This window comes from Chaetura pelagica, unplaced genomic scaffold (genome assembly GCF_000747805.2).
Source record: "Chaetura pelagica isolate M959 unplaced genomic scaffold, ChaPel_1.0 scaffold299, whole genome shotgun sequence".
NCBI lineage: Eukaryota > Metazoa > Chordata > Aves > Apodiformes > Apodidae > Chaetura > Chaetura pelagica.
Genome location: NW_009954507.1, coordinates 1,492,756 through 1,519,463, shown reverse-complemented (window position 1 = coordinate 1,519,463; position 26,708 = coordinate 1,492,756). Strand labels below are relative to the sequence as shown.

Sequence of the window (26,708 nt, the reverse complement as noted above, 5' to 3'; positions counted from 1 at the left end):
AAAGAAGAAACCTTGAACAGCTTCCCAAGTCTCGCATCTACGTTAAATGACTGTAATCATGCAGGATGAATCCATGCCTTTGTTCCTCCACACACACAAAATTTAAGGGAAGTTATCACAGTTCATTTGCTTCACATTTACTATGTGTACACCACCAAGCTATAAAAGTAACACTGCTGCTTACATGAATCTGACACAATAATTTATTCAAAGAAAGGGAAAAAAAGAAAAAGAAAGGATTAGTTTTTAAATAATTAACTATTTTTGGCAGAGTCTTGAAATAGAAATACACTTGAAGTTCTCAGGAAAACAGGCAGGAACAGAATGTGAAATCCAATAACATGCCTTCTGATTATAGGGCACTGTGTTGAAAAATAAGGAAAACATACTCATTAACATCTATTCTTAGCAGTCTTTCTGCTGACATAACTGCCCTAACTTCATTGCTCCTGTATTCTCTTCAGAGAAAATTAAATGGACTGAATCTAAAAGAGGAAACAAGAATGAGTCAGGCAGCCCACGTTTCCACTCAGCAAGAGAATCCAAAAACACCAGAAAAACTGTACTGTGTAGCTTCTGATTGAGATATTCATTACTGTGAGACAAAGTTAACCTGCCCTTAATCCCTTGCAGGGATCAAGGGCAACTAAAACCTAATTAAATCACTGTAACTTTGGTGTAGTGGTTTGAACATTACAATTGTACCCTAAATACAGAAATTAAATGCAAAAACCTGTATACAGACTTGTATGACACTGTTACTACAATACACGGCACAAGGAGTCCTGTTAAGGGCTTAGAACTGCTTTTTGGATTTTCTCCTGGGAGGCAGAGTTGTTCTGTTGAGTTTGTTTTTAATGTAGGTCTCTACCCCTACCTAAGTAAGTAAAATCTGTCTAGTTTCAAAAATAAACTAGAACTGACAGCCACTGGTGCCCTCATGAGTTTTGTAGTTGATCAGCACTCCTGAAAAGTCAGATAATGTATTTAAATACCCAGAAAGGTATTTTAGTTAAGTTTTAAGACAAAGGTAGCCCTTGCATCAGAGCTTGTATCATACTGTTACAAATAGAACTATTTAGCTAAGACTTTACAAAGGCTACAGTGATAAAGTACAAATCAAAAAATTGAGGATAGAGAAAGATCAAAAGATCAAAAATAATCTCTTCTTGATCCAAGTCAAGACTTTTACAGGTACAAACTACATTGGTTTATTAAAGTATCTTAATCAATTCAGTCTAGGGAGGTGGGCAAACATTAAAGATAACTCCTTACTATTTTATTAACTGTTGCACCAAATTCAGCTGACAGCATTTATTTTTACAGACATTTTAGCTGACAGGTAGTTATCTTACAGTAATTTCCAAGAACAGACAGAGAAGACAAGAAGGAAGACTGTTGACCATACAACTACACAGTAAAGGCATCTGCTTTAAAAAAAATTTTAGAACACAGAAGTTTTAGACTAATCAGATATAGTGAATATCCTAACATTTCAGATCAAACACTTACCTTGATGATTAGTTTTTTTGTTGAAATTTTCAGATGAGAATGGTTACTTGTAACAAACATTTTCATCAGTAAATAGAATACTGATTTTTCCCCAGATACCTTCTCTGTCTCAGAAATATCCTAAAAGAGAAATATATTAAATTCCCCTGGTACAGCAATACTGTAGAGAATTAATGTTGCAGTGAAGCAGATATGTAATAAAAGCATATTACTTTATGGACCTGCCCAAAAATACCAAGGCCAGAAATGCACGGGATCACTGGTACTACTCTCATTCAGTGAGACAAGAAAATGAGTACAATGTTTTTTTGGAAAGTGAAAGAAAGAACAGAGGAGTAGCAGAAACACCATCTAATACAAGGGTGCAAGATAAAGCCACCTGCCTCCCCAGTCATACATTGTGGCATTCAGGATGTACAGTGCTTGTCTCGAACAATCCAAGAGATAAGCTTGGACTCTGGCACTCAGGATATCTGTTGTCTGTCTTGTGGCATCTGAGAGTTGAACGACATCTGCTGATGCGACTTTGCAGGACAAGACAGGGAGTGCCAGTCTCAAGCTACTTCCTAGGACAGAAACTCCACAGCAAGGAACTAATCCTGTGGTGGCAATTGACTCAACCTCCTCCTTTGTAATGGCTGGTCTCATCAATTAGCCAAACAAAGACTACATAGCCCCTGGCATCATCCCTGCCCCTGCTATCACAGAGAAGATCCGAAGGGTTTTTCCCTATGCAGGGAGAGAAGTGGGGGTGCAGTGGGCAAGGACTGTATAAAATCTGGGACTCTGTGGGTGCTTGAAGCACTTCTCCACCGGGAACTACTTCCCCGCCGAGGACATCGAGGACATCGCTGGACCGTGAGGAGGTAACTTTGCTCTCGCTTGCTGTCCTCTATCTCTCTGCTTTCTCCTCTCTTTCCTGTCTCTGTTTTCCTGCCTGTCCTATCCGCTCTAGGGACTTTTGTTGTGTTATTGCAATAAAAGTTTGTTGTGTACGTGACATCTGACCTCATTTGTGTCTTAATTTCACCATTTGGGATCACCTTTTTTTATTAAAATTGCCACGTACCCGAATACCGGATCGTGACATACATCCTACTTCTATTTGTGTTCAGATTTCCCACAAGTATTGTCTAAGTAAGAAATAAAATAATTTAAGAGACTGATTGCCAGAGAAAGGAAAACAATGCAAATCACAGAGATCCTGAACACTACCAGAACAGCAAATGACAGTCCTTCAGCCACCTCCTCTTCTTTTCTCATTTGACTTTCATTTGATGTCTAACAAACTGCAACCTCTGTAACTGCCAGATTTGGCTTTTGTCGTTACCGTTAAGACCTGTCTATACTAGAAGACCAAAGCCACAATAAAATACTTTGCCCCTTTCCAGGTTTTCCTTTGCTTGCTCTTAACTCCCCTCAGTTTTCCTTTATGGCCAACTAGAAAAGACAAGGCAGGGTCACAGTCACAACTCCCATGGGTCTTTCTGCTTCCCCACAATGCTAGGCCAACTCCCTTCTCCAGCCATGAAAAGTAGGCTCTCTACAGCTCTCTTACTTTACAGGCCTGTAGTAAGAAGATTTCCAGTAATTACAGAAAGGAGGGGCAGCCTGAACAAATGCCAAAATCTTCCCAGAGACAGGACAGAAAGGCTCCCATCCCCATCTCATCTCCTTGGTCTGAAATCTCTGGCTTTCCAGAGAAGTGGAAACCAGCAAATTCTCATTATTGCTTCTCTCCAAGGACAAGGAGAACTGAAGGAACCTTGTCCAGACTTCTCAAGGGAGTAAAAAACTTCTGTCCTTGTAGAAAAACTTTTCAGCTCAGAAGGGATTCTGCACGAATGCTAAGACTGTAATCCCTACTGGTTTTAGAAAAAAAGGGTCACCTCCTAAAATGAGCGACCCTTTAACGAGGCTGACTAGTTTAATAAGTGACTAGTTTTAACGAGTTATTAGCTTAAAACCAGGCAGTGCCAGATGTTAAGACTTAAGAATACCAGGCCAAGAAAAGATAAATCTACCTTGAAGTCTCTTACCTGTACTCTGAACCAAGCAAATTTATTTGCGGGAAGTTCCAAGGCCACTTTCAGTATATGATGCTGCAGAACAGGCGGGACCTCCTCACGAAGACCCTTTTCAGTGACAATACCTGAAGTTTTAAAGCAATACAATCAACTTCAATTGGGTGTATCTCTGAGATTTCAGGAACTCTAATCATTTAAGGTTTCAAACCACCATTGTGAAATAAGCTGGCAGTTCATGAATTTTCATACCATGAGATTCCCAGACATACTATGAGCATGTTTGGCTAATTTAAGGCTGGAACCCAGTCCTCAGCAGGGTGGGCCTAACACCTGCCCCTGGCACAAGCCATGGCTGGTGCATGTAAATACTAAATCTCTTGTAAGTTTCAGCAACACTGGAAAGCTGTGTCCTACAGGAAGTAAAGAGGATGAATAAATCGGACACCACAATACAGAATTTAAGTCCATAAAAAATCTTAACTCTTATACTATTACAACATTTGCTACAGGCAGAGGAACTTTATTCTTGTGTTTCTCCCTACACCACTTCTATCATCTGCTCAAAGTAACTGCTTTGGCATAGCCTCAGAATTATTCACCTTACAGGTCACACAGCTGTGCAGAGACCCTCACAGTGTGCTCCAAAATCTGACCTGCCCACTGTTTCACTGCAGTTGTTACAGGGATTAGCTGTATAAAACTGTGCTTTTCATAACCTATGTAGTACCTTTGTGGTCCACATTAGAGAGAGAACAATAAAAATTAAAAATGCAGCCTCACTATGAAGTTTAGTCAACAGTAACACCAAACAATAAAACTGTACCAGCTGTGTAAAGCACATATTGCTACAAGATAGAAAACCATGCTGCCTTTAGAGCGTATGTTTCAACCACAGTATGGGGAAGGAATGACAGAACCCTTAAGCTGGCATCTGAGGGAAGGAAGTTTCATTATTAATTTACAACATCATTTTATACAGTATCATACTTCATCAAAATTAATATCCAGGGTCACTTCATTACATTTGTTTGGGAATGACATTTTCCATCCTGTTCATCTTTTTATTTCATACTGTAACAAATCATATAATCAAAGAATTTTCTGCCTTCTGTCCATTTTGGAAAAAAAACAAACCACCAATGCAAGAAATAATGGGATAAACAGGACATCTGATTTGGTGAGTCACCAACTATACAAACTAATTATGCATTGACAGATGCAGGAAAAACCTCACACATCAGACAGTTGATTCAGAGAGGTTTTTTACTCAATGTCCCTTTTTTTAGGTTAGTAAATGTGATGCCCATCTACAATAAGGACATCTATGAGAGAGAGGATCCAGGGAACCACAGGCCTGTCAGTCTGACCTCAATGACAGGAAAGATTATGGAGCAGATCCTCTTGAGTGCCATCACATGGCACATGCAGGACAACCAGGCCCTCAGGTCCAGCCAGCAGGTGTTTATGAACAGTGGGTCCTGCTTGACAAACCTGATCTCCTTCTGTGACCAGGTGATACACTTAGTGGATGAAGGAAAAGTTGTGGATGTTGTCCACCTAGGCTTTAGTAAAGCCTTTGACAGTTTCTCATATCATTCTCGTGGAGAAATTAGCTGCTCGTGGCTTGGACAGGCATATTTTTTACAGGGTACAAAACTGCCTGGACAGCCAGGCCCAAAGAATTGTGGAAAAAGGAGTTAAATCCAGTTGGTGGCCAGTCACAACTGGTGTTCCCCAGGTCTCAGTGTTGGGGACAGTTGTCTTTAATATCTTTATCAATGATCTGGACAAGGGAATTGAGTGCACCCTCAGTAAGTTTGCAGATGACACCAGGTTGGGCAGGAGTGTTGATCCACCTGAGGATACGAAGGCTCTACAGAGGGACCTGGACAGGCTTGATCAATGACCTGAGGCCAACTGGACGAGGTTCAACACAGTCAAGTGCCAGGTCCTGCACTTCGGCCACAACAACCCCATACAATGTTACAGGTTTGAGAAAGAGTGTCTGGAAAGCTGACCTGAGGAAAAGGACCAGAAGGTGCTGGTCAACAGCCAGCAGCATGCCCAGGTGGCCAAGGCAGCCAACAGCATCCTGGCTTGTATCAGAAATAGTGTATCCAGCAGAACTAGAGAAGTGATTGTCCCCATGCACTCAGCACTGGTGAGGCTGTGTTTTGGGCCCCTCACTACATGAAAGACATTGAGGTGCTGGTCAAGTCCAGAGACGGGCAGTGGAGCTGCTGAAGGGTCTGGAGCACAAGTCTTATGAGGAACAGCTGAGGGAACTGGGTTTGTTCAGTCTGGAGAAGAGGAGGCTGAGCAGACCTCATCGCTCTCTACAACCACCCAAAAGGAGGTTGTAAAGAGGTGGGGGTTGGTCTCTTCTCCCAAGTAACAAGTGACAGGGGATGTTTATATTGGATATTAGGAAAAATGTCTTCACCAAAGGGTTGTCAGGCACTGGAACAGGCTGTTCAGAGAAGTAGTTGAGTCAACACCCCTGGAGGTGTTCAAAAGATATGTAGCTGTGATTCTTAGGTACATAGTTCAGTGGTGGACTTGGCAGTGCTAGGTTTCTAGTTGGACTCAATGATTTTAAAGATATTCTCCAAAATAAATGATTCTGTGATTCTACAATTTTTCCACTGACAGACTTAATCATGGCATTTACATAACTCTCATCCTTACTCATCCCAGACTTGCCTAAAACACAGATAGTTGCTCTAGTTTGGTGGCCTATCTGCTCTGGTGGCCCACAGAAAGCAATGATGCCCAAATCACATTTTGCTCTCTCCTCAAGCCTCACTTTTAAATGCCTATATTTACTGTACCACAAACAATATTGGAGGATCTTGCCCACAGTCCATAATTTGTGGCTTGTCATCCCTACTGCATTAAGCAGGAACAGATTGTCTCTGCTTACTTCTGCTGTATAAAGAGGAACACCCTCCATGAACATAACATCAGAAACAAAAATTCAACAATATTGCTAAAGTGCTTCCTCATATAGATGTTCTACAGGAGATAAAACCATACAAAATACTGCTTCTCTCTCCATACACTGCCAAACTGTGATAAAATAATTAAAAATACAGCAAATGGAAAAAAAACTTGGATGTTAAAAGATTTTACAGAGGAGACTGGGGAATTGGTAAGTGCTTCTCACCTCAAACCTTCTGTGAACTATCCTGTTTAAAAAAAGAAGTATATATTTGTATGATGACAGCTAATAAGAGTTTGGAAATTACTTCCTTATGTTGGATTGTTGACATAGGTCTAGGAGAATTTACACTCCAAATCTCATTAAGAGTTGGACGTGTCTTCCTCAAAAACATTAGAAATAAAACCGTATACAGACCAAATTTTTGCAAGAATACAACACACCAAGAGGAATACTGTAGAGCAACCTACCACTTACAACATCTGAGCGTAGCAGAGAATCTATGGAATTTAAGAGGGCAGAGTGCCAGAGCACTGCAGAAATAGCAACAATAAATGCCAAAACAATGAAGAAATTAAAATGGGTTTATTTTAGAAAACAGTTCTTTATCTATACAGATAAGCAAACATTCCCTTCTACTGTGGACTATGTAAAAAGCTAGAGAAAGCAATGAAAGTAATAGGAATACCCATCACATACCTTTCAGCAGCTTGCTAAAATCAAAGTTGCTCCGTGCTACCAAGTGGGGCACAACCTTCTGATAAAGGCATATGACCTGAAGCAGTGCAGCTTTCAGAAACAGTGTCTCAACATCATCTGAAACTAAACAAAGTGTTTACACAATTAGCTTCCCCTTCCTTCACACCAAGACAGCACACTGCAGCACTTACATTATCCACCATGAGAATTACTAGCTATATTTCCAATACACTTGCCTACAAAATGATCAGTTACCTCAGCATTCCTGTGTGAATACTTTAAAAACTGTATCAGCTTACTCAATGTTTAAATTGGTGGTTCCATTTCTAATTTCATTTTAAGGTTCTCAGATGTATTAAAGACAAACTGGAAGTTTTAATACTCGCTATAAGAATCCACTCAATCCCACTGCTGTTCAACTTCAGGCTCAACAACAGAAAAAAAAAAAAAAAAGAGAGAAGGAAAGGATATGGTCACGCTGCTGGTTTCTGGAGACACTTTTTACCTAATGCCAGGTAGGTTTGACTGGAGAAGTGCAGGAGACAGTACAATAATTTACTACTAATTTATTACTTCAGTTAAAGATTTCTTTCTTTCCCTTTCTTAAAATACACTTTCTCAATTTGGACTCTTGGCAAGAGGAAGGCAGTATCTGTTCAAGAGAAACACCAATCCCAGTTAACGCAGCCATTTACTTCTTAGGAAAAGCTATTTCAGCAGCTAAATATTCTTTTAGTTTGTAACATGAGGACACATAAAAGCTACTTGTTATCCAGTCACTAATGAAAGGAAGCAAAATAAATGGGAAGGGCAGCCAAAACTTTTTTTAACACCTACTTCTTTCCTGTTAACTGGGTCTCCCTCAGGGAGCTATGAAGACCTGGATGGAAGCCATGTATAAACTTTGTTTGCCTAAGTCTCAACAACCATTAACAGAAGAATTCTATAGTGGCCACAGTGCAAATAAAGATGTAAAAGGTCAGCTGAGACTGAGTGATAACAGTATCATCACCCTAGGATGCAAACAAACTACAGCTACAGTTCTCTAGAGATTAGCTGCTCCACTGGTTTCAGCAGGCACTATAAAATATACAAAATGCCTTGGAGTGTCAGCATTGACTAATATTTTGCTGCCCAAAGCCACACACAGAAGGACATACACTGGAAAATTCTTTGCTTCAGGAAGCAAAGCAAATTCACTGTGGAATATGCCCTGTGATGGCCATGAAACTGACCGTAGATCTTTAGTCTACAAGTAAAACATTGCAGGCTGCTAGCTAAGCTACAGAGAGTACCAAAACTCCCAGTTTCCTGCAATTGGACTATGAAAGCAAGTCCCTCAGGAGGGACTGTGGTTTTGAGAAAGGAAATCCAAAGCCTTCACTCCAAAACTCTTCCTTCCAACACTTGAGTTTTTCAATCTCCTGTGCTACAGCAACACAAGCATTTGTGCTGCCACAGTAAATAACTGCTTAAAAAAAACCCTCAGAGTAAAATAATGGGCAAACTAAAATCCCTCAAAAAAAAATTTTCAGGCATATCAGTTTCTCTGCCTGTTTTATCTTGTGGCTGCAAAATACTTCTACTAGCATAAAAGGGTCCAAGACAGGAGGATTAAGTTCAACAAAAGGAACTACAGAGTCCTGCACTGGAGGAGAAACAACTCCACATGCCAGCACACGCTGGGGACCACCCAGCTGGAAAGCAGTTTGGTGGAAAAAGACCTGGAAGTCCAGGTGGACACCAAGTTGAACATGAGCCAGTGACGTGCTCCTGTGATAGAGAAGGCTACTGGTATCCTGGGCTGCATTAAGCAGAGCATTGCCAGCAGGTGAAGGGAGGTGATCTTTCCCCTTATTTTAGCACTGCTGAGGCCACACCTGAGATGCTGTACCCAGCTCTGGGCTCCCCAGTCCAACAGAGACAAGGACACACTGCAGAGAGCTCAAAGGGCCACGAAGATGACAAAAGGACTGGAACATCTCTCCTGTGAGAAAGGTATGGGAGCGGCAGGACTGCTCAGCCTGGAGAAGAGAACCCTCAAGGGGATCTCATCAATGTATATAAATGCCTGAATGGAGGGGTGCAAAGAAGATAGCCAGGCTCTTTTCAGTGATGCTCAGTGACAGGACCAAAGGCAGTGGGCACAAAGTGAAATACAGAAGGCTCCATCCGAACATCAAGAAACGCTTGTTCTCTGTGAGGGTGACAGCACATTGGCACAGGTGGTCCAGAGATGTTTTTGAGAGTCTCCATCCTTGGAGACACTAAAAATCAATCTCAAAACAGTACTGGACAACCAGGTTTAGGTAGGGGTAGGCTGGACAAAATTACCTCCAGAGGTCCCTCCCAACTTCAAACAATCTGTGATTCTGTGACAGCACAAAGGCCAACTGCTCAACCTCCCAGTAGTAATGGCTCCCAAGGCAGCCTACTTGTCAAATTGTTCTCAGGCAATTCTGACGCTGGTCAGAATTAAACTGCACAAAGAACTGAACAAAGCAAAGATGAATAGTAAACATCCAAGTGACATCTGGACTCCGCTGAAGTTAACTACCCTATTGGGATGAGGATTTCACAACACCCATTCACACATATTTAAGAAGTGGTAACTCCACCTGCTTTGCCTACCATGCTGTTCAGCAACTTCTGCTGCCTCAGTCATTGCCTTCACAGTGGAGATATCACTTTCCTTTTTCTGCTTTTGGCCATCATGGTGCTCTCTCCCTTGCTTCAGAAGGGACTGCCAGACAGCCACTATATTGGTCATGTCTGGTAAAAGCTGGAATCAAAAAGAGTAAATTGTAATAGCTCTCCTGTGTGAGACAAAGCTACTGTAATAAAATATTCACAACCTATCAACATAAGGATTTGTTGCTCTTCATAAAGGTTGGAACTGATCTTGTATGCAATTGAAAGAAGATCTGAAATCAAGCAGCGTACATTCACTTCTGCAGAGCATAAATATTGGGAAAAACATTTCATTGAAAAAGTTTCCTGCAAAAAATGTACGTTTGGTTCTTCATCCTCATGGTATATGTTCAAGTGCTATGCTGCCTAGTAACTTCTAACTCTGAATGAAGTCTGCTGGCTACAATTTACTTGAACCAGGAGGAGAATTTCCTTCTGCACCTGCTCTTGGAATTCATTTGCAGCATCAGAGCTGCCAATGTCAGAAATTTCTCTTGTGACAAAGTTTTACTGTTATTTTCATCAGTCAGCTTTTTTAGGAAACTTAGTCCAGTACCACATCAGTTATGAAAACCTTTTAACTCACATTCTTCCCTTCCCACTGCTCAAAGACACCATCTTCTGGCTCCCAGGCCACAACCACTCAGGGAGAAAGTGAAGAGGAATAATTATTGGGGGGTTGGACTAGACGATCTTTCGAGATCCCTTCCAACCCCTAAGATTCTGTGATTTGTTGCAAAATGACTCATGTTATACCCCAATTGTCTTTTTATTTTGTACCTTGCTGATGGCTTCTCTGTACAGCTGTACAAATTCCTGCATCATTGACAGTGTGTAGATTTCCGACTTCTCCCAAGTCTCTTCATTCAAACAGTACTCAATATTCTTCAAGGCTCTTCTCAGAACCATTGATACCAGTGACAGTATGCTATGCTTCACCACTATGCTGGGCAACTAAAAGAAGGAAGTTCAATTAATGACATTTCACTGCTTCCTCTTATGCTCTGCACATAAACTTGGTTTGCAGGAAAGAATCTATAGGTTTTCAGATTCCCAGCCTAAATCACTAGAGAGAAATGGCAGAGTCAATGCTTGTGAATGGCTCTTGGAAGCAGTATCAATGAGTTTTAATTAATTTTCTAGTGCCTCCCCAAGCCAGCTTCACTCTGGGACAGAAAAAAATCAAATGTACGTAATTAACCAACTTAACAAACTTCTTGGATGATCACACACTTAAATCAAACAGTATTAATGGGGATAGAAAAATCCACGGAAATAGTATAGACTGCTCTTACATTTAGTCCTTGGGTGAACATTATTTTATTACACACTGCAGGGACTGTTGTTACCATCACCATAGAAAGCAACCTGGGAAGAGGAATAAACTCCGAAGTCTTCAAAGAATTGGAAATCTCTGGTTGGGCCTCATAGATCTGAAATAAAAATAATGATTTAACCAATATTGATATAGCCTTGGAGATAACAGGAGAGCATTTTACAGAACAGCTCTGACTTGTCAAAGGTAACAACAGCACTAAATAGCAGGTTTTATGCAGAACTGCTTCAGAGTAGCCCCTAGACTCCCATTCAACTAAACAGAAAATCTGTAAGTAACCGACACCCCTGCTAAAGGCCACTCCTTTTCATCAGACAGACTACAGATCCTACTTGCCCATTTTAAGCTAAAGCAAAGAGTCAGAGGAACACTCAGAGAGGACAAAGGCTTTCACTAGCTGAGCTTCAGTGCTCCTCTCAAAACACATACCATCAACATGATGTTTTCCACTGCTTCTTATGCCAATTCCTTCTTTCCCTGTTTAGTTAAATGTTTATACAGCCTCCTGCTCTGACCATGGCTTTTTACCAAATGACCTTCAACTCACTCTATGTCTACACTTTTTACAGCAGCTGTGGCTCCGAGCCATGGCTCATTTTCCTCAGCACCCACAGAAAACAGGATGCCATTTCCCTTTCCTCCATCTACCATCTTTGACATTTAACAGCATCCTGCTGCTTCTCTCCTAACATATCTATAGTAATTGATGGTGCTATTTCAGAACCATTAAGTCCTTCCCATTTAGTTCACTTAAACCTCAGTCACCTAACTTTGCCACTGCTGGACTGGTTAGTTTTTAAAATAATTATTTACAAAATAGTCTGCCTACCTGCTTTTAGTGATTTTAATAAAGCTTAAAGCACTGTGCTTTTACAGATGTGAACATAACACATCTTCAGACATGAGTTTCCTGTGATACAGAACAGCTGCTCGCGAAACAAAAACACACACCACACAAAACTCACTCCCTGATCCTTAGCTTAGTTCTTCTGAAATCAATGAAATCTTGTTTCTTGTCACTAAGAAGACCATAGCTAAGATAAAGAATTCAGAGTTAGTTTATTAGGGCCACAGCAAAGGCTGCCAAGGCTCTGTACTGCACAGTTTCCAAATTTTAAGAATTTTACCAAGGAATGGCATTACAATACCTATCTGTAATAAAAGCAATCAAAAGCAGGCTTACCAGTCTACTACCAAGTTGCTTGCTTTGTTAACCTTTCTGCAGGTCAAGAATGTTTGTCTATACTATCTTTCCTAATAAAAAATTGCGTAATTCTGCACTACTGTTTAAAAAAAAATCCTTTGATTTTTGGAAGGAATAACGAGTATTGGGATTGCATAGAGAGCTACTGTGCATGATTCACACTCTTACCTTTTTGACTAACTTCATATTGTCCATCCAAGTTGACTTCAGTCTAGGAACAAAGGAATACTGCGTCTCCTTGAAGTATCTATTTAATAAATCTGGGCATACTTTGAGAATATTCACCATGAGATCAGCAACCATTTCATCTTCTGTCGCAGTTTTTAAACCAAGCAGAAAGCGCAGAAGAACTACATTTCCTCCCCTATTAAAGACAAAAAAAGACACTTGAAAAAAGAAATCCCTATTTCAATACTTGAAATGATGCTAACTCAGCAACTCCTCTAACTGTTGCTGGGGTAAATTCAAATCAAAACCTCTCTGCTGGCATAATTTCTGAGTTTATACTCACAAAAGTACGAACTGAATTTACCTCCAGGTTTTCTGCGTGACAAAGAGCACTTTTAATTAAACGCACAATGTTTCAGAAATATCCTTACCAAACCTCACAAAGCTGAAAATGTAGAATGAAACTTTAACATTAAACTTGGAAGTATTTTCTGTGGTCTTTCAGTTCTGTTTTTTATGTTTACTTCTGCACATCCCTAAACAAAGTACAAATACTGCAGATACCAAATGAATACCAGCTAAAATTTTGCTCAAAGCAAGAAACAACCTGCTGTAGCACCACGCAGCATTGGTACCCTCTACTCCAGTCTAGTACTGTGGCACTCAGGATGTATAGTGCTTGTCTCGAACAATCCAAGAGATAAGCTTGGACTCTGGCACTCAGGATATCTGTTGTCTGTCTTGTGGCATCTGAGAGTTGGACATCTGCTGATGCGACTTTGCAGGACAAGACAGGGAGTGCCAGTCTCAAGCTACTTCCTAGGACAGAAACTCCACAGCAAGGAACTAATCCTGTGGTGGCAATTGACTCAACCTCCTCCTTTGTAATGGCTGATCTCATCAATTAGCCAAACAAGACTACATAGCCCCTGGCATCATACCTGCCCCTGCTATCACAGAGAAGATCCGAAGGGTTTTTCCCTATGCAGGGAGAGGAGTGGGGGTGCAGCGGGCAAGGACTGTATAAAATCTGGGACTCTGTGGGTGCAAAAAAGGCACTTCTCCACCTGGAACTACTTCCCCACCGAGGACATCGAGGACATCGCTGGACCGTGGGGTGGTAACTTTGCTCTCGCTTGCTGTCCTCTATCTCTCTGCTTTCTCCTCTCTTTCCTGTCTCTGTTTTCCTGCCTGTCCTATCCGCTCTAGGGACTTTTGTTGTGTTATTGCAATAAAAGTTTGTTGTGTACGTGACATCTGACCTCGTTTGTGTCTTAATTTCACCATTTGGGATCACCTTTATTTATTAAAATTGCCACGTACCCGAATACCGGATCGTGACAAGTACCTTCTTTGCCCAACACGATAAAGCATAAACTCACCCTACAAGAACCCCTCCAGGGAGTGACACGTCTCAGTTATTTTCTCTATCAGTGACAATCTTAGTGCCCACGTTTTAACCAGTTAGTAAATGGGAACAGCAGGGAAAAATAGGTGCTTCCAGATTAGGTGTTGCAGGCCAAATTCTGGCACTACTGAAAACAATGTTGACGTTTTTTTCCAAAATCTAGGATAAACCACACCTGGTTCTACAAAATGTAAAGTAGACAAGATATTTTACTATCATCTCGTTTATGCTGCAGCACCTCAAAAAAAAAACAACTCACCTCAAAAAAAACCAACTATCGTTCAAAATCACATTTTCAAAAAAAAAGTTTTTTTCCAAAATCTAGGATAAACCACACCTGGTTCTACAAAATGTAAAGTAGACAAGATATTTTACTATCATCTCGTTTATGCTGCAGCACCTCAAAAAAAAAACAACTCACCTCAAAAAAAACCAACTATCGTTCAAAATCACATTTTACAAGAAGAAACTTTTTACCTAGTTACTCACAGAGATGGCTCAGAGAAACACGACCATTGCCTGAGCCTCTATGAACACGGCAGAGCACCCACTCTATACACAGAGGTTTAAGGAGATCCAAGAGTTTGATCTTGGGAAGTTAAAAACAAAACCAACAAAAAAATCCCAACACATTTATTTTTTCTGCCACAGAAGAAAAACAGAATTCAGTGATGTTACTGGCAAGAGTCTAGCAGACCAGGGAAGTTGTGAGGTCTATTTTGTTCCTAACACAAAGTACAAATACAGTCTCAGCTGTCTGGTGACTTACTTGCCAGAAGTTCCAAGACTTGGATCATAGAAAGTTATGCCATGTTTCAGAGAGCAACAGAGGTCCATTAAGAAATTATGAACGAGTTCCCGTACCATTATCTTTCCCACCTCTTCAGAACAGCCAGTCATCTATAAAAACCAAAAAGGAGTAAAAAAGGCATATGATTTTTGGTATCACAGAAGAAAATCTTAAATTTCACTCTTAAATTTTATGAAGTTCCTTTTATATAGAAATGCAAAAATACAGTTTGGCTTTAGCTTGGCTTTTTTCGAATTAACACATTTCAGTTTCTGTATTAAACATATTAAATACTATGATATTTTTTGCTTCAAAGAAAGCAAATCTACCAAATTCAGGTACATAGTTACTATCTGCAGGGCCTCACTAATTTAGGGCTTTTTCCTAAGGAGCCAGAATAGAAGAAGAAGATAGAGAAAAGTCAAGCTAAATAAAAGTAGTGATATAAAACTCAAATAAACTGGGCAAGACCATCCAGGGACTTGAAGTCAACGATCTAACACTTAATCTGAAATAAACAAATTCCAACCCATGAATAGGCCAGGCCAGGTTCCCTATTAGGAAGTTCAGAGGCATCAATGTAATTAGAGTCACCATATAAAATTAAAGAAATAACCAAATACCCATGTCAAACAAAAAGGAAAAAAAAGTGAACCCAGATTCCATTAACCTTTTACATCCAGCACAACTCAAGATCCCTATGCCTGAGAATTCTCTTGATAATTGTGGTTAGCAAATCACAAACCATATGACTCAGAACAACTGCATGGAGTTTTAAGAATTTTACATCACTCAAAACTGAGATGCGTGTTTATTAATAGGATCACAGATTTGCATTGCTCCCAGCAGACACCTACTAGAACAGACGGTGTTCACAATATATCAGGACTGGAATGGCATAGGCATAAATCAACCAGTAGAAGAAATAAAAGAAGGCAGTTGTTCAGTGTTAGAAATTTTGAAGGAGAGTGGCTGGGCTTCTAAAGATCAAGGACTAATCAACACAAAGGTGAGAAGTCTGCAGCTCAAACCCAGCAGAAACATAGAAGTCTTTCTGCTGCTTTGCTCTGGATATTCCCACAGCGAAAGGGAAGAAAAAAAAAAAAGATAGTACAAGATTAAGGAAAAAAAAGTAAAAATGTAACTTATTTTGAAGAGATGACAAAATATCTGAAGTACTTAACACACACCCACCAGCTGCAGTCCTGATCCTTGCCTCATCTATGACTTTAGGAACGTGATTTCATGGACCAGTAGACTCAATAATGGCTCAACCCTCAGAAACCCGGCCAACTTTTCAAACAGTGCCAACTGAAAAGGCTGGCAACTACCATGGCAGTTTAGCTCTCACATCAGATCAGTGTGTAGGACGGGAACAAGGCACGTGGTGAGAATACTGCTCCTGATCTTCTATAGAGACAAGTGTGTATCCAAGCAAGGGAATACAGTACTTGTACCTAAAAGCCCTGTCGCGAGCCAATGCCATCCTCTTGTGTTTAGACATATGTGGGGAAGAACAACTTCCCACAAGCCCCATCTCTCCCTGGTTAACAGACCTGCACCAAACTCCTGGCAATCAGGGAGGGGACACAAACTCTCCTCCTTGAGCAGTGAGAAGCAGCAGAAACTCAGGGTTTCTTTTTAAGTAGCTTCAGCAGATCCCTCTTCTTTAGCTCATCACAATTAGAGTCACTGAGAGCCATTTCAAAACCTGTGGGCTGCAAGATGGTGGGGGACACAAAGGCAGGACAAGCTTCAGGAGTTACAAAGAAATACATTTTACCAGACCTTTACATCCTCAGGGCTGACATCAGTGATCCCATTCCACCGGTAAAGTGAAGCAATGTGAATCAACACATCTGCAGTAAAAAACCGCACTTTCTGCGTTTTGGTGATGTTTTTATTTTGAACAACCTGAAAACAGTAAGGGAAAAAAAAGCAACAAAGAACAACCCTTCTATTTATTGCAAGTTTAAAAACAAATTATGGTAAATTAGCAACACACTTCATTCTTTCAGTACACACACAGCTCACTCTCCTCATTACAGGAGACAAAAGGTTTGCCTCTCCTGTTAACACTTTACACCCTGCTGCTCCCATCTTGGCATGGTTGAAGTCATAGCACTTTACACCAATTTCTGCACACCCTGCACATGCTGAAAAGGACAGACTTTCAAGTTCAACTAAAGAGCATAGAATGTAGAGTAGCACAGTTCCACACTAGGATCACTGGAAAATGGCTGGCAGAGATGGTAGAACTTGAAAGAGAAAACACATTGGAGGAAGTTATTTAAAAGTTCTCCTACTGTTTTCTCTGATTCTCATTTTTTTAAATTCTCATTTTCCTTGTTAAACTGAAGGAGTCATACAGTATGTTAGGTTTCATCAATAATATAACTGTATATGATGTATCATTTCCACATGGGAAAAGCTTCATTTAGAAAAAAAAGTTCCAAGGAGGTTTATTTTACATTTAAATGCTAGCTTTTTTCTTCTTCTTCTTCCAAGGTTATTGCAATAGAAAAAATGAATGAATATTTTTTGCTTTAAATTACATGCTGTGAAAAGCCTATGTCTGAAGCAGGCTCCTATAGTTTGACTCTAAATTTGAAACTATTTTCTCTTCATTTTCTCAACTGGTCATCCAACAACTGTGTATGCACAACTGTGGAGAATAGCCATGGGAAAAGAAAAAGGGCCTCCTCTACTTGTAAAGAAGTAGATAAAACAATATAAGACCAACTAAGTGCCAGGGCTTGCTGTGAGCAGTGCTGTGAACGTTGACAAAAATCAAAACACTGTTTATTGTGTGTTTGGTGTGTGATTGGCTACATCCTGGGAACCCAAGGTCTGTCTATGTGCCAAGGAGCAGGTGTGAATTCTGTTTACATTCTCTGTACCCTGATCGCTTATTCCCAGTTCCCACTATAAAAGTATATAAGGAAGCATTTTTCTCATAAAAAAATACTCCATTGCTTCTCACCCTGGAGTCCATGTCTTAACCGCCACACACAATAGTGTGTACAACTGTGCAACATTGCTACAGCAATTCAAAACACAGGTTCAAAAATCAAAGATACTGGAACAAAGAACATTTTAAAAACATTATAAAAATAAAACTCTAGTGCAGTTACTGTACACACAGCAGCAATAAGCTTGTGCATCACAGTGAAAGAATCACAGAATCACTTCAGTTGGAAAAGACCTTCAAGATCATCAAGCCCAACCACTAACCCTACTCTACCAAGTCCAGCACTAGGCCATATCCCCAAGCACCACATCTATACAACTTTTAAACACATCCAGGGATGGTGACTCAACCACCGCCCTGGGCAGCCTGTTCCAACATCTGACAAGCCTTTCAGTGAAAAAGTTCTTCCTAAGGTCTAGTCTAAACCTCCCCTGGTGCAGCTTGAGGCCATTTCCTCTTGTTCTATCACCAGTTACTTGAGAGAGGAGACCAACGCCTGCCTCTTTACAACCTCCTTTCAGGTAGTCATAGAAAGCAACGAGATCTCCCCTCAGCCTCCTTTTCTTCAGACTTAATAGCCCCAGTTCCCTCAGCTGCTCCTCATAAGTCTTGTTCTGAGGGCCCTTCACCAGCTTCATTGCCCTTCTCTGCCCCCGCTTCAGCACCTCAATGCCTTTCTTGCATTAAGGTGCCCAGAACTGGACACAATACTAGAGGTGTGGCCTAACCAATGCTGAGTACAGAGAGACTATCACCTCCCTGATCCTGCTTGCCACACTATTTGTAATACAGGCCAGGATGCCATTGGCCTTCTTGGCCACCTGAGCACATTGCTGGCTCATATTCAACTGCTTATCATTCAGAACTACCAGGTCCCTTTCTGCTGGACTGCTTTCCAGCCACTGTGCCATGCTCAGAACAGAGCACAGGAAAGGCAGTTGAGACAAAACCTACTCTTGCACCTTTCAGCAATTCCTGCTTTGAAGTTTTCTGTCTCTACCCTGCCATATCACAAGATTATTTCTGCCTGCTATGAAAGAATCAGAAAAAAGTTCTAAGAGGAGCAGACTTACTTCTCCAACAGCACTTTCTGGTAGCTGGTGGAATGCACCCTTTCTTAATCACCAAAACTTCTCTGATTTTGGGAAGACAATTTTATTAGAAGACTTCCCTTTTCCTCTACCCCACCAAGAAATACTTTTGACTGAATTTACCTCCTGCAGTAGAACATTTGCCATCCTAACGGTAAGCAAAGCCCTGCCAAGACTGGTTGGGGAATGGTACCACACTGCAAGCAGAGAGCTCCTAGAAATCCATTTTGTGTCACAGTTCCCATACTAAAAATGCACAAAATCCTTTTTCTCCTGAAAAGAAGATTGGACATAATTGCCTAGTTCAGAGCTAAGAAACCTAGCCAAACCTAGCTGATCTCCCCATTTTGATATGAGACACATTAATCAAAGGGCTGATCTTATTGTCAGTGGGAGCACCAAAAAGACTCGAGTTCTTTTGACCTTCAGGCTTGGCACAGATACAATCACAACCTGTGAAATAATCAGAATCTGATGGACACCACACACTGAATATGAGCTGAAATTAACATCCAAGTACAAGCTACACAATGACTTCCTTTAAAAGAGGGCACTGGAAAAGCGTAACAAGCTTCCCTCCTGAAACAGTAATAGGGCCAAACTATCAATCTTCAATAAATATCACCATTAATGAACTTGCAGCAGCAGCAGCACAGTACCAACATCTTAAAGAGCTGTAGATTTTGTCACAAATTACTGCAAAACTGTTTCCAGCAGCAAAGAAAATAGAAAACAAGAGGCAATGCAGTTTCAAGAGCATAGCATACCTTGCTTCTCAGTGTGGAAATTAGAAGATTGACAGTAGAAACTCTGTCTTCCTTTATTTCAGAGCGAAGAATATCTGGAATGAAATCTAAGAAGACATTTCAAATGTTAAGTGAAAACGTGAAATCTATTTTCATACTAAAATGCTACAGGGAATTCATACCCATTTCCCTTCCATGTCATATTTACCTTGCTGTTACATTTAAAGATGAACCAAAAGGCTGCAATCAAAGTTCAGAAGGATAATGTGTCTATAACTAAAGCGATGAATAACTAATGCTGCCAAACTCACTCTCACCGTAACTAGTTAATTTGCCAACTTGGTTATTAACACTTATTTTAACAGCATCTGTCAACTTCAAATACATTTTGGGCCCCAAGGTCCTCTGCAATATTTAAACTTGAGTAAATGCCTGTCCTTTCCATTGAAGGACTCACAACTGCTTCACTGACTCAAACATTTGGAGGTTACATCTTCAGCCACATGCACCACCTTTTGGCTCACCTGCACAACTCAAAGTTAGAGAACTTCAGTACCTCATAGAGGAATGAAAGCCAGATGTGCTGACTGGCTCTAGGTGTGCACTGCCATTGCTTGTTCTGAAGGAACTGAACAACTGTGAGCAATTAAAAGATAGCAGCAGTCCCTAGGGTAGCATGAACAATAGAAGTAAATAATTACAGACCATTCTCACTACCTCACCATAGAAGAAATCAATTGCTGACAGCTAATGACTTTTTTTTTTTAGAGTAATTTCTAGATCCTTCCTGAATTCTTTCATAGCCTTACCAAGGGTCACAAAGCACAACCTGAGATACATCAGCTGTAGAACTCAAACTACTGAACTGAAGATTGACATCCTCTTCAGCGTATCAGGGATCAAGTATTAATCAAGCGTATGCAAGATTCAACTTTCTAGATCCTTTTCTTTGCCAGCTCAGTTTGACTCTCTTCTCTAAGAGACATAGGTGTAACATACTCCTGGACTGCACTCCAAGGCAATGCCTCCACCAAAGCTGCAAAGGACACTACACTAGTCTCCTGAATCATTGACAAAAAGTGGTCTAATGCAGTACTCAACAGTGGTCCTGCATGAGGACAGAAAGAATACTAAATTCACAGTCTTTAACACCTTTTAATTATTTTTTTTAATGTAACATATCCACTATTACTATGTTATTAGTAAGGCTGGGGGCCATGAAGTTGTTTTCTGCTTATTGAATCTATAGCCTCAAAGTTATATTACATTTACCTTTCTTACATCTGTGTCACCAAGGGCTTTCTATTTGTGCAGAGTTTTTGCAGACAGCATACATTATTCCCAAGCAGAAGACACTCTCACTAGAATACTGCAGAATTTAAAGTTTTTTAGATAAAAAGGTAAAAGCATATCTTTTTGCATCCTATTACTGATGTTTAGCTGGTTCACATTTTGAATTAGCTCATAGTTATTATCACCTAAAAATCTGCCTTAAAAAAAAACAAAGCCACAAGCAATTGTGAAGTACCTTTTAATTCCAGCACCTGTGTCAAGATTGCATTGTCACCAGCAATTAAAAAGGAGAGAGCAAACTGAATATAGGCCATACGGACATCTGTTCTCCCCTAAAAAAGATAAAACAGAGATTGTACACAACTGCGAAATTAATCCTGCAACCATTGATTATCATTTTAAGTACTGCAAACAGGTAAATTAAACAACTTTATAAATATGTTGCATATAGCCATACATAGATATTTATAGGCATCCACAGTATATTACTTCAAAAAACTTCTTGTGTTAAGCAGATCAGTCTGTCAAAGTTAACACCAAAAAGGAAGGTGTCCTATTTTGCACATTTTTTCAATTCTCAATACATGAGAGAGGCCATAAAAAAAAGAAGAAAATATTAATAGTAGTTTCATGGAAAACCCTTGTACACACATCAGTAAAGATCCTCAATTCTGCACCACTTGGCACACTAGTGAATTCACAAAAATACTCAAGAAAGGTAATGACACCAGTGCTGCTGCAAATTATTACTATACAGGCTGCCAGAGCAGTGTCAACCTTGGGGACTCCTGCTGCTTGTTGCCATTTTTGAGGTGCAGTGCATTACACACACCCTCAGCTCTCATAGCTGCTCTAGAAGCAACACAGGTCATGCACTGTGACTTAAAAAAAAAAAAAAAGCTCTTAAAAAAGAGGCTAACTTGTCATAAAACTATAAATTTGGGCACAGTGGAAGTAATTAAAAGTTTCTCTAGAAAAAGATCACAGGATATGAACACAATTTATAATTTTTCAAAACCTACTGTGCAAAACTAAGTTGCATGTAATAATGTGCTAAAGAAGATACAGAATCAGGTAAACATAAGGCAGAAGTAATTCATTAAAGGGTTGGAAGAAGAAATATGAGAAATAAATGAATTTTCCTGTAAGCTTTGGGCCTGATATTTTTGTATTAAAATGTCACCTCCAATAGCCAGTTGTGACACAGTAATTTCACTGAAAGCTGAGCAAGAGTAACATCTTCAAACTGGTTCCTTGTACCTTACTCACGTTTCTAATAAACTTGTGATTAAAGAACTACCTACATTTAAGTATTTTAATTTAAGGGGTAGAAGTACTCCTGAAGAAACCTTCTGCAGTAAGGTCAAAGCCCACAAAATGTGACATTCCTGAAAAATTAATTATATATAAAGCAATCAAATAGAAGGCAAAAAACCAAACACACACCTTGCTTCCTGAAAATGCCTTTTACAGTCCATTTGTCACCACAGATGGCACAAACCCAACACAAATGTTTATTTTGCAAGTCATCTTTAAAAACTAGAAGCAACCTATCAGCATTAAAAATAATACTGGACTTATTATACACCTACATTTGGAATGAAATAAAAATATTCTGGTTCAGATCAACCCTGATTATTTTTAGCAAATGGAGAAGAGACCAAAAAAAAAGTTCCTTTTGGAAAAAGAGGAGTGACCCTTTCTACTCTCTCACATATCCTCCTAAAGGACTTCTGCCAAGAGACTGTTTAAAACTCCTGATTATATTTTCAAATGCAATTACTCTGACTGTACCAGTACTGGGCAAAATCCCCTCTTCATTTCTACAACCCCAGAACTTCCATTTACTTCAGTGGGACTGAACTGCAATCCACGTATTGGAAAAATGACTGAGCTCTCCACAAACACATCACTGAACAGTTTTGAGAAACTACCATGACTTTGACTCAGTTTTAAATATTAAAAGGGTAGCCCACAGAAACTATACATTTCACCACAGCTTATTAGAAACAGACAAGGCACTTGGATGTTCTGCAGTAAATTCTACAAAGCAGTGTAAAAACAAGATTATCCCAAGGAGCTCTGAGCCCTGACAAGACGAGAAAGACAAGCACAGGATGGAAAACAAAGCAAGCTGTACCTCAAGGGTGCAGGCCACCAGATCACCCACTATCAAAGATACTCAGAAACGTCCCCTAAGGATTTGCTATGTAAGTAGATAGGAACCTCCTGCCCCGTAGATCAATTCTGCTGCCAATTAGAAACAATCAAGAAGCATTTCAGCCTGAGAAAGGACAGGAAGGAAGGAGGTAAGCTCTTGCAGATGAAAATATGGCAAAGGAACTTGGGCAACAGCTCAGAGTTTTTAATACTTGGCAGAAAAAAACTGATGGACCCATAACACAGCAATTTATAGCACACAGCAGCTTGCTTTACCTTCTTACATCTTTTTTTCAATAATCCAGGCAGATACTTATTATTGAAATCAAAATGGCTATACACATCCCTTGCTGAATCTGGCCCTTGGGCCACCATTGCTGACAACAGGGTAAGGCACCCTCGGCTCAACCTAAAACAAAAGGCAGAGGAAAACCTGCAGGTTATTTCCAGGCTGACAAGTTATTCAAACAACCAAATCAAGAGATTCAAATTTAAAGAAAGATTTTTTCCTGTAAAGGAAGTTATCCCACTCCACCACCAACATCCACCCAAACCTTGGGAGTTTCAGGCATGAAGCAGCTCTGAGCCAGTCCCAACACAAACAATCAAGACAGCTGTTAGGAAAGCATCCCCAGTCATGAAAAGCCCTCCCTGCAGTAGATGGGAGCTTTAGCTAAACACATAATGAACCCTTTTAATGACCATTACAACACAGACTTAGGTCAAACACACATTATTCCACTGTTCACAAAGAACTTGATCTTCTTTGTGAGCAGCCTACTTCTTCAAGCATATTTCTTGGACAGAGCCCCTGGTCTTGCAAATGCTTATGTGCTTTACTGTCACAAGCAGGTTCATAGGAGCTGCCACAATAAAATCCCTTTGCACATCAAAGAGGTAGCAGAGCAAAAGCAGAGCATATACCATCAGAATAACATCATAGATCTGCAGCCTCCTCTAGACAGGTTCTAGAAGGATTTCTCCAAAAGCTGTAATCTTGAAATGTTTAATAAAAATTGCAACTCTTGCATAGTTTCAAAATCTATTTTACAATACATCTATACACTCATATCTGGGATTCTATGTAAAATTAAAATGCTTGTTGCAATATGATCAACTAAGTCGTGCAGGAAGTGTAGTTGTGTTCATAAACTGGAAAGCACAAAATACTTGTCTAATTCTGGCCTGTCCAAGGACCAAAAGACAAGTCATTGGCCTTGGGCAGGTCATTTGCATTCTCTATTTTTTCTTCTTCTTTTCAGGTTTGATTCAAAATTTCTCTGGCACTTGGAACTCTTCTCACCCTGTCCACAGAGCATGATAAAACGTTGTTTAGAGTAGACTAGATAACCCATGAGTGCTCAATCAGCCTAACATGGCTTTAGATTTAAAAGACAGGAAGAGTTACAGAGGAAAAACCAGACTGAAAGAAAAAAACCTACTATAAATATGGAAATCTGACTACAAAAAATACAGGGAAATAAAACACTCATAAGCAGCTTTTTTTGCTATCACAATGTAGACTGCTCAGCCCCTGTGAACTACAGGAAAGCCCCTGTCCACACAGTACATTTCACTTCACAAACCAAGTAAAATAACAGGAGTCAAGATACAATCCATTTTACATCTCACTAGGACAGGCACAACTCATGAAAACTACAGCCTCAGAAAACTATCATATAGCATTAAATTGTGTATTATCTCAGAGCTTCCACCTTGCAAAGACTTCCATGTAAAATGAACAGTATCATTAAATAAAGGTGCGTTATTAGCAGTAAGTCCAGCTGAATTTTCCAACATCCTGTACATATGTGCAAGACCCCAACTGCCCCTTGGTATCAATTCAGAGCAACTGATGCAATTCTCTGCAACAGTACAGAGACTTACCTGAGATTTTCAGAATACAAAGCAGCATAGACCAATCTCATGTAGGAATGAATCAACTTTTTGACTATGTTCATTCCCACAACAGAAAAATGGGAGAGGTCGCTGGCTGTCCTCAGTAAAATGGCCTCTAGAGCTTGAAAGATTAATAGCATCTGTAAGATACAGAAATACATTAATATCTGCCAATATCAGGTATAGCTTGAAATTATTAGCTGAGCAAACACTAACAAGCACCGTTAAAAAAGAGTAATCCCACCACAAGAGGAAAGCTTCCACATATGAAATGCAAGTTAATGTCTCAGTTTTCTCCCAAATTAATGCTTCTTCTTCTAAATGATTAGTTGTGAGAGTGCAAATTTTCACAGCAATCCTCATATGGATACTACAGGAAAGGCAAGAGACACAAGATGACAGTCAAGTTGCTAAGCACGTGCAATTCAGTAGTAGGGAGGGATAACCCCTGCTGGAACCCCCAGCCATCATGCTGACTCAAGGCCTGGGCAAATACACTGAATGCAAAAAAGGGTCCTTCCTCACAAGTGAACTGAGACCTACAGGCGTGATTCGTGTGTGTATGCACAACAGCTCCTGGGCATGCAGACACAGACTGCAGTGCAAATCTCAGCACAGACTGATGGATCTTCAAGGTCCTTTCTCATCTGGAGGCCAAGGCCGAAGGCTAATGAACCAATGCTTTAAGAGACAACTGCCAGTAAGTGCACAATGAAACCTGCTGAAGAAAACCACCTGAGCTGCTCCAGTCTTACAAATAACCCCTAGAATAATCTGTGGTCCACACAGCACTGAGACAGTATTAATTACAAGCATTAGCCTTTATTAGCAAAAGGATCTTGAAGAAAGCAGGTCACATTGTCATTACACAGACAAAAATTATCATCTAATGCAAAGACCAACATGTGGACATTAAAAAGAACACAATCCAATTTTACGCCATAAACTGATCTAAGTTATCCCCAGTGAAAAGACTTTAATTCTTTAGTTCTAATATCATATTCTGATGAGGAGAAACTGTGTCCAGCTCAGATGAGAAAAATAAGGTCAACTTCACCAGTGGCTTCCTAGAAATACTGAGGCATCAGGGAGATGTCTAGTGATGGACAATTACTTTCACCAATTTTTTTGCTTGCCTAACTGCTTCTGTTGACCCCTTTAGTTTTTAAATGGTCTTCTGACAACACCTGAAGAACTTTAATAGCTTCATTTTGTCAGGACTACTGGTTGTGTGTATCATTAAACGCAGACCATCTTTGCACTGGAAACGACATTTCCCACTTGATCAGTGCTTCTGTCACTGAGACTTACAGGAAAAAAAAACAAACCACAAACCAAAAGAAAACAAAACTCCATACCAGATTACCAGAGTTATTTATGCGGCCAATGCCCCAGCTGGGACAGTCGCTAAGCGATCACACCTACCACCACCTTACCTGGTTCTCGGGCTTCCTTTCTCCGTCCAGAAGTTTGAATATCTCAGCATCAGTGCTTCTGTCACTGAGACTTACAGGAAAAAAAAACAAACCACAAACCAAAAGAAAACAAAACTCCATACCAGATTACCAGAGTTATTTATGCGGCCAATGCCCCAGCTGGGACAGTCGCTAAGCGATCACACCTACCACCACCTTACCTGGTTCTCGGGCTTCCTTTCTCCGTCCAGAAGTTTGAATATCTCAGCACACTCCATGGAAATCTTGACGTATCCCTCCACGACATCATATACCTCAGGCGACGGCAGCGCCTTCGCCACCGACACGAAGCTCTCC

General features: G+C 40.2%; 1 protein-coding gene across 1 annotated transcript in view; it reads right to left on the bottom strand.

Moving 5' to 3' along the window:
* URB1 (URB1 ribosome biogenesis 1 homolog (S. cerevisiae)) overlaps nt 1-26,708 on the bottom strand; it is an 81,753-nt gene that overhangs the window by 29,530 nt on the left and 25,515 nt on the right. The window contains exons 2-15 of the mRNA XM_010004690.1: nt 26,573-26,704; nt 24,925-25,076; nt 23,314-23,446; nt 21,113-21,209; nt 19,606-19,691; nt 16,565-16,690; nt 14,756-14,886; nt 12,579-12,774; nt 11,166-11,303; nt 10,651-10,824; nt 9,811-9,961; nt 7,180-7,302; nt 3,552-3,664; nt 1,513-1,632 (exon numbers count right to left, since the gene is read on the bottom strand). Coding sequence (XP_010002992.1) covers nt 1,513-1,632; nt 3,552-3,664; nt 7,180-7,302; nt 9,811-9,961; nt 10,651-10,824; nt 11,166-11,303; nt 12,579-12,774; nt 14,756-14,886; nt 16,565-16,690; nt 19,606-19,691; nt 21,113-21,209; nt 23,314-23,446; nt 24,925-25,076; nt 26,573-26,704 — 1,872 coding nt within the window. The remainder of the gene's footprint in view (nt 1-1,512; nt 1,633-3,551; nt 3,665-7,179; nt 7,303-9,810; nt 9,962-10,650; nt 10,825-11,165; nt 11,304-12,578; nt 12,775-14,755; nt 14,887-16,564; nt 16,691-19,605; nt 19,692-21,112; nt 21,210-23,313; nt 23,447-24,924; nt 25,077-26,572; nt 26,705-26,708) is intronic.